The sequence below is a fragment of the Trichechus manatus genome, unplaced genomic scaffold, assembly GCF_000243295.1.
Source record: "Trichechus manatus latirostris isolate Lorelei unplaced genomic scaffold, TriManLat1.0 scaffold00147, whole genome shotgun sequence".
Taxonomy (NCBI): Eukaryota; Metazoa; Chordata; class Mammalia; order Sirenia; family Trichechidae; genus Trichechus; species Trichechus manatus.
Window position 1 is genome coordinate 4,474,559 of NW_004444083.1, and position 11,072 is coordinate 4,485,630.

At 38.9% G+C, this 11,072-nt stretch overlaps 1 protein-coding gene across 1 annotated transcript in view; it reads right to left on the reverse strand.

Moving 5' to 3' along the window:
• The window catches only part of NYAP2 (neuronal tyrosine-phosphorylated phosphoinositide-3-kinase adaptor 2), a 318,780-nt gene that overhangs the window by 180,910 nt on the left and 126,798 nt on the right, over window positions 1-11,072 (reverse strand). Inside the window, exon 4 of the mRNA XM_023740121.1 lies at window positions 8,217-8,518. Within this exon, the coding sequence (XP_023595889.1) occupies window positions 8,217-8,518 (302 nt within the window). The remainder of the gene's footprint in view (window positions 1-8,216; window positions 8,519-11,072) is intronic.

Genomic DNA, 11,072 nt, shown 5'->3' on the forward strand with positions numbered 1-11,072 from the left:
TGTATCTTTGGCTATGTGTATCTTCACCAAAATAAAAAAGGTTGAGAAGTTAGAGGGTTGATATGTTGTGGGGTTGTTAACCAATGTCATAAAACGACATGTGTACTACTGTTTCATGAGAAACTATTTGTTCTGTAAGCCTTCACCTGAAGTACAATAAAATTAAAAAAAAGAAAGAAAAATAAAAAAGCTAAGCAAATACTCAAGATACCTAGTATGCCAGAATTGCCTGAAGTTCTATCATCTCACTTATTTTCAATGTCTGGCCAGGGAAATCTGGGAAACAACTGTCATTGTCTTAATTATTCTGCACTATCTGAGAAAACAAGAAACACTGATAGATCTACTCATCCAGAGCAACAGAGAAAGAAGGAAACCAAAGACTCAAAGAAGAAATTAGTCTACAGGACAAATAGTCTACATGAACCTTGGCCTCATCTACCCTGAGATCAGAAGATCTCGATGGTGCCTGGCTACCACTACCATTTTAATCAGGGTGAAAATAGATAGACCTTGGCAGAATGGGAGAAAAATGTGAAACAGAACCTCAAATTCCTAAATAAATAAATAAGAAAGAAACCAGATCTACTGGATTGGTTGAGACTGGAGGATTCCCTGAGACTATTTCCCTGAGATACTCTTCAAATGTTAAACCAAAACTAATTCCTGAGGTCACCTTTTAGTGACCTAAATAATAAATTGACACAAAAATAATGAAAATCACCCATGACTAATGTGCTCCTTTAAAAAGAAATCACCTATATGAGACCAATTACTTTAAAACAAAGTTGAGAGTGTAAGGGGGCAGGGAAACTAAATTAATGGAAACAAAACAACCAAAATGGAAATAAGGAGAATGTTCACACATTGTGAAGAATGTAACCAATGTCACTGAACAACTTGTGCAGAAATTGTTGAATGGGAACCTAAACTGCTGTGTAAACGTTCACCAAAAATACAAGAAAGTATTATTAGAAAAAAGAAATAAAAACACTGATACAGGGAGAGAAGCAAGGTTATTGAGTACCAGGTGTTTGTCAGACATTAAACTATGTGCTTTGCTTTATGCACTCTACCTGACTCTGTCTGCTAAACAATTTTGTAAGATGAATTGGCTTTCTATTGCTGCATAACAAATTACCACAAACTTAGTACTTTAAAACACCTCTTTATTAGCCCACAGTTCTGTAGGTCAGAAGTCTGGGCATGGTGTGGCTGTGCTCCTTGCTCATGGTATTGCAAGGCTAAAATTAAGGTGCTGGCCAAGGAAAGTCCTCATCTGGAGGAGGAAAATCTACTTCCAGCTATCTGTTGTTGGAAGAATTTAGTTTCTTATGATTGTAGGATCCAGGTCCCTATTTCCTTGCTTGCTGTTAACCAGGGGCCGTTGTTAGCTGTTATAGGCTTCCCATATCCCTTGCAATGTGTCCCCCTCCATCTTTCATTTAGCAACAACATGTCAACCTCAGGGTGTATAGATGGCAAATCCGTCAAGGAATGAGGGATCATGGGAGCCATCTCAGACTTCTGCCTGCACATAAGATACATATTCCTATTTCCATTTTACAGATGAGAAAACTGAGGTTGAGAGCGAGAGTGCTAAATGTTTGCAGCACTAATAATAAACCAAGGTCTTTCTGCCTCTAAAACCCATGGCTTCTCACTATGCCATGCTAAATTGTAAAAAATAAATAGTCATCATCAAAATGTTATGAGCACCTTAAAAATGTCAGTGACCTGGACAGGTAACTGAGAAGCAAAATCATGTATGTGGTTGGTCCTGACTGGTACTGATTTAGGTTCCCTAACTGAGGCTCTGATATGGGAAATCTTTATGTTCCCCAAGGTAATAAGGACACTCAACTCGTTTCCCCTCCACTCCTTAAATGCCAGTAGGTTGCTTCTTTGAAGCTTTACGTTGGTAGAAAATCAAATTCAGGCAACATTACATTATCCACTCCAGTCAAAGAGCAGCAGACATTATTTGCAGGAAATCCCATACTATTAAAACATGTTAAACTATTCCTTCCATCATTGTTGTTGTTAGGAGCTGTTGAGTCAGTTGTGATTCATAGCAACACTATATGCAATGGAGAAAAAAACACTGTCTGGTCCTGCGCCATCCTCACAATCATTGCTTTGTTTGAGCCCATTGTTGCAGCCGCTGTGTCTCCATCTCACTGAGGGTCTTCTTCTTTCTTACTGACCTTCTACTTTACCAAGCATGGTGTCCTTCTCCAGGGACTGGTCCCTCCTGATAACATGTTCAAAGTATGTGCGACGTAGTCTTGCCATCCTTGCTTCTCAGGAGCATTCTGGCTGTACTTCTTCCAGGGTAGATTGGTTCGTTCTTCTGACAGTCCATGGTATAGTCAATATTCTTCCCCAATGCCGTAATTCAAAGGCATCAATTCTTATTTGATCTTCTTATTCATTGTCCAGCTTTCACATGCATATGAGGCAATTGAAAATACCATGGCTTGGGTCAGGAGCACCTTAGTCCTCAAGGTGACATCTTTGCTTTTTAACACTTTAAAGTGGTCTTTTGCAGCAGATTTGCCCAATGCAGTACGTCATTTGATTTCTTGCCTGCTGCTTCAGTGGGCGTTAATTGTGGATCCATGTAAAATGAATCCTTGACAACTTCAATATTTTCTCTGTTTATCACAGTGTTGTCTATTGGTCCAGTTGTGAGACTTTTTGTTTTCTTTAAGTTGAGGTGTAATCCATACTAAAGGTTGTAGTCTTTGATCTTCATCAGTAACTGCTTCAAGTCCTCTTTGCTTTCAGCAAGCAAGGCAATGTCAGCTGCATATTGCAGGTTGTTAATGAGTCTTCCTCTTCATATAGTCGAGCTTCTCAGATTATTTGTTTAGCCTACAGACTGAATAAGTATGATGAAAGGATACAACTCTGATACACACCTTTCGTGATTTTAAACCACGCAGTATCCCCTTGTTCCATTCGAACAATTACCTCTTAGTCTATGTACAGGTTCCACATGAACACAATTAAGTGTTCAGGAATTCCCATTCTTTGCAATGTTATCCATAATTTGTTATGATCCACAAATTTCTTGGCATAGCTGAGTGAGCACTTCCAGTGTTGCATCCATTTGTTGAAATTTCCATCATTAAACAACTAATTATGTAGAAGAAACTCAGATGGTTGTCATGCCAAATTTTCTGCTTCTAGAAATGATCCTTTTAAACCAGTATTGGATTTAAGTACTGTGATCTGGGTAAAGTAAAATGGGCTGAGTTGGAAAGTTGGAAGACAATTGAGTGGAAGCTCCATCAGGGAAAGGATCAGTACTTCTCTGTTCACTGTGGAATCCCCAGTGCCAAGCACAGTATGATAGAAACTCAAATAATTTGCTTAATAAATGGAGGCAGGACAAACAACATTACTGAACAGCTCTAACTTCCTTTTTTGGGACCTTTGAGATGGCAAGTACAGAGAATTTTTATTTTTGTTTCTAGGGCAGTGACTTTTAATGAACTTAGCCTTTGACTGGTTCTGGCTCAACTACATGTTTCAAATCATTCAGGACAACCATGATTCCAAATATTAAAGGAGGTCTTCCAATTTTTGGTTCAGAAAATATAACTATAGTAGAATTTCTATACAAGATAAAATCAGAAACCAGGACAACTATCTCAATTCAAAAGTAGTTCCTCATTATTTCATAATGAGATAGTCATGAAATTATATCATAAACTGAAGATTGAAAATTACCCAAAGGTAGAGTTGAGAACACTTAGATTTTTTTTAAAAAGGACTCTAAAGTCTAGAGGCACTTGAAGTTTAATAAAAACGTGTTTCCCCTCATTATACAAAATATTACAGTCATATCATAATGTTATAAGACTATCACAATTGTGGAACCTTCCTCTATTTATTTGAGTCATTTTTTAAAATATTTTTAAGCCTCTAACATGTTGCGTGTCTGTGCTTATGGCCTTTCTTTTCCTTTCTTACATGTTTCAACATATGTGCTGCACTAAATCAAAGATTCATGTTATTCACACGAACACTAAGAGAGGCTGACATTCTGACACATTTGTGGAGAAACAGGTTTTGAAAAAAATATGTCAATGACTAGGTTGTAACTGCAGTGGTTATAGGTGCTTAACTGCTAACCTATAGGTCGGTAGTTCAAACCCACCAGCCACTTCATGGGAAACAGTTGTGGCAATCTGCCTCTGTGACGATTATGGCTTTAGGAATCCTATGGGGCAGTTCTACTTTGTCCTATAGGGTCACTATGAATTGGAATTGACTCAATAGCAATGTACCTTTTTTTTTTTTTTAACAACACATTTAAAATGGTATTAACTTTTATTTGTATAGAAATTTCTTTTTACCATGTACCATCATTGGCCTTAGCCCACTGGATTATTACAGGCTGTGAGGGAGGCAGGACACACTCAATAATCACCCCTTTCTACAGTTTCATACACCTTGGGTAACTCGCCCAGAGTCAACATTTGCCTGTCAAGTCACTTTTTTTTTTTTTTTTTTAAATTCTAGAGTCTCTTCTGACTATGGAGCCCTGGGTGGTGCAATGGTTAAGCATTCGGCTGCTAATTGAAAGGTTGGCAGTTTTAACCTACCCAGAGGCTCCACAGGAGAAAGGCCTGGTGATCTGCTCCCGTGAAGATTTCAGCCAAGAAAATCCAAGGGGCAGTTCTACTCTGTCACATGGGGTCGCTAGGAGTCAAAATCGACTTGATGGCACCCAACAAAAAAACTGTTCCGACTGGGCTCTTCTGACATCTTGTCTAATGGTGACTTTGTTGAGGAGTGGGGTATGTGTTTACCTGAGAGAGGAGGGTGACTAGTCTGCAGTTTGCTGTTCTCCCCTTAGTAAGGTTGCACAGCCCCTGCCTTATCTGGATCACATATGAAACACAGCCTGGAAGGCCTCTCATTCTTTCTGGTTATCTCCCTTCATTTCATCTAATCTTTCCTCAGAATTAGTAGCGACCACGCTGAGGCAACAGAAAGAAGTCATTAAAATATTTATAAATAATAAGCATACTTATTGCCAGTTTACGTTTTCCACTGTATAAATGTTTTTTTAAAAAGGTGTTACTATTGTAGAAGATCCTAAAATAGAAAAATAAATGCATATTTTTCAATGTGACAGAATTACAATTTTTAAAACTAAATTATACTTTTCTTTGTATGTGATCTTTTTTGTATGTGTTCATCATTAAGCTACTTTTTTTTTTTCCTACTCTGAAAAGCCATGTTGCTCCAAGTCCAGTTCTTTTTTACTTGTATCCACAGGGAAGTCATAATCCTCTTCTTAAATAGAAACCGGTTACCATGGAGATCATTCTAATGCCACTGAATCAATATTTTGATTTTGCTGACATTTAACGTAAAAAGAAAAGACAGACTAACATTTATGAAAGTCACTTTTTATCTTTTTTATAATTTTGATAGCTAGGAATATTATAAAAAAATGTTCTATAATGAACTCCAGCTAACTCATGATTATAAAGAACTGAGAATTTGAAAAAGCAATCTACGTATTTATAACATGTTGGCTTGAGTACGCACATATACATGCATGCATTTGGACTAAAGTTTTTTTTTTTTTCACCCAACTCTGAACTGATGCCTGATTTTATTCTGTTATTGATGAGGTCATAACTTGGTAGAAGGGGTTTGAGTGTGTCCAGTTTTACAGTTGCCTTTTTGAGTGCTCTGAAGAGGAAGTGAAATTAGCATTGACGATCACCCTTCCGTAGAAATCTACCATTTCTGCACCAGATCCTAGCAGCTCATCATGTCCAGTAACCATCCTCCAAGCCAAACGCTTTGTCCATCTGTCCTTAGAGCTCCTGTTGAAAAGAGATGTTGGAGTTGGACCTAGTGTTTAACAACTTCCACTGTCTACCTAGTTTTTCAAGTCTACCTTAAAACATTGCTGCTATAATTTAGTCACTCTCTCCTCTTCAGCCCCCCAGAAGAAAAAAAAAAAATTATATAGCTGTTGCCTTCTTTTTAACAACTAGCCATTTGGAATCCTAGATTCTTAGATCATGAAGAAGACTGATAGAGAATTACAAAACCACTCGATCTCAGGAGCTAGTTATTTGAAGCATTTCAGATGAGTTGTAATCATTTCTATTTTAATGCTGTTTGAATCACCATCCAAACTTTTCTTCTCTGAGCCAATACTCTTGATTTTCCCCATATTGTCTCTATAGAGACCCTGGCTACCCTGCCCAAAGGGATACTGCAGGGTGTGTTTACAGTTTCCAGGAATTTTTACAGTACCATTAAACCCATTCTTTAGTGGTTGCTTCTCTTTTTCTGTCTCGCATCTCCTCTCCCCAGCCCATGGTTCTTTTATTCTTTATTCCCGAATCATTCCAGACTGCATTAAGGCCCACCGTCTTCATTCATAGACCACCACTGTAAGTCAGTAACCATCTTTTACAAACAATCTAATATAATTGATGATGCAGTTTTCCTCATTAGAAGTAGGAGATGGTTGATGGAAACAATAAAGAGAAGTGAAATCTACCCTGTATCAATTTTGGAGGACACCTAAGAGCAATATTTAAAATGTTCAAAGGTCAAGTCTCTAGGGAACTTTACACCTAAATTGTTTCTGCAAGCATCACTGTGTTACAGATTGAAGGACATCATGAAAAAGAAGATCACATTTCTAATATTCTCTAAGAAGGCAGAGGAATAATAAAGAGAGTTACACAAAGATGTTGTTAGGTGCATCAAGACGGTTCCGCTCATAGTGATCCCGTGATACATATATAAACACACATATACACACCCAAATTCATTACAGCACTATTCATTATAGCAAAACAAATTGGAACCAACCTAACTATTCATCAAGAAGACAATTAAATAAATTACAGTGATGTTCACTAATTTCTTCAAAAAGATTGCTTCTTGAAAAATGTTGAATGTCATGGAAAATAGTCATAATAGAACAAGTAATAACATAAAACACAAAACTATATGTGCTATGATTACAATTTAGTAATATGCATTAACACTTGCTATTCATATGTACATCTCAAACATTTACACATGCATGCAATGTATTCTTAACATACATATGTGGTAGGAAAAACTGAGCTTAAAGGGAGATTTTCCTTGTGGAATTGATGGGTTAGCTCCACCTCCAGGCACTGACTTGCATTATTCAATGTGCACTGAGGCTTTTGTTTTTTTTGGTTTACGGTGTTTTGGCCCAAATCATTGGAGAACCTCTCACACCAACCGTCTTTCAGGAACAACTCAAGCAAGCTGAGACTTCACTTATTCAAGGAAGAGCTGAAGAGCCAGTGAAATCAGGAGTTAATATGACCTAATTTATATTCATAGGAGGCTTGAAGTACATCTGATTTTTGTTATTTCATAGCTGAGCAAAAACGCACGTATAAGTAGAAATTAGAGATAGAGATTGAAGTGGAGGCTGAAATATATACCATACGCACACACACAAACACGATCGTGTGTGTCTGCTGCAAAACGTACATACAAGCGTGCATAAATCCAAAGTCACTGGAAAGAAATACACCAAGATGTTAACAAATGGTTATCTCTAAAAGATCATCATTTTTTTTCTTCTTTATATTTTCCTGCATCAAAATGTTTCCCTAGTAATCTCATAATGCTTCTATAATTACATAAATGTTGTTAGGTACAGTCCAGTCGATTTCGACTCATTGTGACTCCATGTGACAGAGTAGAACTGCCCCGTAGGGTTTTCTAGTCTGTAATCTTTACAGGGAACAGATCATCAGGTCGTTCTCCGGCAAAGTGGGTCGGTTTCAACTATCATCCTTTGGATTAGCAGCCTAGTACATAACCGTTGTGACTCCGGCACTGCTTATAATTATACAAATAGTATTAATAGAAGGAAGAAAACTTGCATTTTAGATGTATTTTTAGACAAAACAATTTTCTAATGATTTGAAGCTCTGAGGGTAAGAAAACTCACATATTGCCTTCCCTTTCTGATGATACAAGTTAAATACATTCTTCTAAGTGTCATTTGATAACACACCAATAAATAACCTTTCGCAGGGATTCTTATTTTCTGGGACTTCAGAGTGACGAGGCAGGATTATGTGACCCAGAAAGGAAAGCAGATGCTTCTTAGCATGTGGGCCTGAACGTGTTGTCTGAAATACTTTTCTAGGTGCAGTGAGCATAGCGTGTTTTACCTTCAGTCCTCTCGGGGGCTTTCCCGCCCTTACAGGTTGCTGTGCTGTTGACTGTCTCCGATGAGGTGCTCAGCTTGGTGCTAGGGTCCCGCTTGGGTTTGGGCGGGGGCTGTCTCCGGGAGCCACAGCTGCTGTCGTCATCTGTACCTCCCACCGAGTGCAGGGACTGCGATCTCACAGAAAAGCCACTGGAGCAAGGATGAGGAAGTCTGTCTTGAGGGGCAGGCATTGTCATGAATCCCATGCGGAAATGTTTGCCCACGTAATTCCCTTCGTGGCCTCGCCCTACGTCTCCACCTATGCTGTAAAGGAAAACAGCAGAAAATCCATGAGGATACATTGAGCCAGAATATACGAGCTCATAGACACAAGCATATATGTGTACATACATGGAAACCCTGGTGGCACAGTGGTTAAGCATTCGGCTGCTAACCAAAAGGTTGGCAGTTCAAATCCACCAGGTGCTCCTTGGAAGCCCTATGGGGCAGTTCTACTCTGTTCTATAGGGTTGCTATGAGTTGGAATCAACTCTATGGCAACAGGTATATATGTATATACATATGTATATAATAGACGAAATTTAAAATTTTAACTTTAAACTGGTAAAGAAATACACCTTTTAAAAAGGCTGTCTTTTAAAACAATTTCAAGCAACGTGATAGCAGTCTATACTTCTGCATTAAAGAATGAAGGAAAAGCAAATACAATTTGATTATAATCAGAAACCCTAACGCTTATTTCCAGATAGCTTGAATTCTCAAATTAGTATCCCAAAGAAAAAAAACGCTGTAGAGCACACTTCATAATAAATTGTCTTTTCTTTACTTTGAGGTAAATCTCATCAGTGGTTTAAAAAGAAAACAAGGATTCCTTGACTGTTATATATAGACAACCTTTGATGTTTGACTGAGGCCAAGTGATCAGCACTTGAGGTTCTTCTTTCCTATGTCATCAAAAGCATCCCTACTTTTATATGTTTAACATGTTGTGAAAAAACAAGACAAAACAAAACCAAGTACTGTTACAGTTATGGATTGAATTGTGTCCCCCCAAAGATGTGTGTAGCAACTTGCCTAGATCATGATTCGCAGTAATGTATGATTGTGTAATCTGATGTGATTTCCTTACGTGTTGTAAACTCTATCACTATGATGAGGTTATATGTGATCTCTTTATGTGTTGTAAGTTGTGTCACTGTGATGAGGTTATGCTGATTAGGTTTACAAGATTAGATACTGTCTTAATCCAATCTCTTTTGAGATATAAAAGAGAGAAGCGAGCAGAGACACATGGGAACCTCAAACCACCAAGAAAGCAGTGCTGGGAGCAGAGCGTGCCTTTTGGACCTGAGGTTCCTACGGAGAGAAGCTCCCTGACCAAGGGAAGACTGATGCATCACAAGGACCTTTCTCCAGAGCTGACAGAGAAAGAAAGCCTTCTCCTGGATCTGGTGCCCTGAATTTGGACTTGTAGCCTACTGGACTGTGAGAGAATACATTTCTTTGTTAAATCCATCCACTTGTGGTATTTCTGTTAGAGCAGCACTAGATGACTAAGACAGCTACCAAACACAAGCCTGCCAGTGGAAGCTTGCGTGTTGCCAGGATGCTGAACTGGTTTCAGCAGAGCTTTCAGGATAAGGCAGGCTAGGAAGGAAGCCCTAGTGATCTGCTTCCAAAAATCAGCCAGTGAAATCCCTATGGATCACAACAGACTGATCCACATTGAATCATGGCCATGGCACAGGACAGGGCAGCGTTTTGTTCTGTTTTGCATGGGGTCAACATGAGTTGGGGGCTGACTCCATGGCAGCTAACAATAACAACAACCAAACACAGGAAAATAGGGAAGGAAGGAAGGAAAGAAGTGGGGGGAGGGAGGAAGGAAGGGAGGGAGGGAATGAGGAAAGAAGGAAGGGAGGGAGGGAGGAAGGGAGGAAGGGACGAAGGAATGATGGAAAGAAGGAAGGAGGAGAAGAAAGGAGGAAGGGTAGAAAGAAGGAAGAAAAAAGGAGGAAGGAAGGAAGGAAGGGAGAGAAAACAATGGTGAATGAATTGTTGATCTCAGTCTTCAACAAACCTTCAGTTACATTAGAAATTTTGTTCTACTGACAAACTAGTCTCAGCATAAAATAACATCTAGTAAAGAGGTGTAGTAAAAAGATCATCTGATCCTGAGATGTTGTTAAACACTTCAAAGTATTCAGGATATGTGAAGTTTCCAAATTCAAGGTTCTTACTATTTATATAAGAAAGTTTACACAAAATTTTTTAAATATAAGAAATCCCTCTCTTTTTTTTATTGTAGTTTAAATGAAGTTTACATTTCAAGTTAGTCTCCCATACAAAAATTTATACATACATTGTTATGTGACCCTAATTGCTCACCCCATACTGCGACAGCACACTCCTCCTTTCCACCCCTGATTCCCCATGTCCATTCAACCAGCTCCTAACCTTCTCTGCCTTCCCATCTCATCTCTGGACAGGAGCTGCCCGTTTAGTTTCTTGTATCGACTTGAGCTAAGAGGCACACTCTTCACGAGTACCGCTTTATGTCCCACAGTCCAGTCCAATCCCTGTCTAAAGAGTTGCCCTCGGAAATTGTTTTAGTTCTGGGCTGCTAGAGAATCCAGGCACCATGCTTTCCGGGGTTCCTCCAGTCTCAGTCAGACCATTAAGTCTGGTCTTCTTACTAGAATTTGACTTTTGCACTCCACCTTTCTGCTGCTACATCAGGGACTCTCTGTTGTGTTCCCTGTCAGGGCAGTCATTGGTGGCATCCATGTACCATCTAGTTCTTCTGGTCTCAGGCTGATGAAGTTGCTGGTTTATGTGGCCCTTTCTGTCTCTTGGG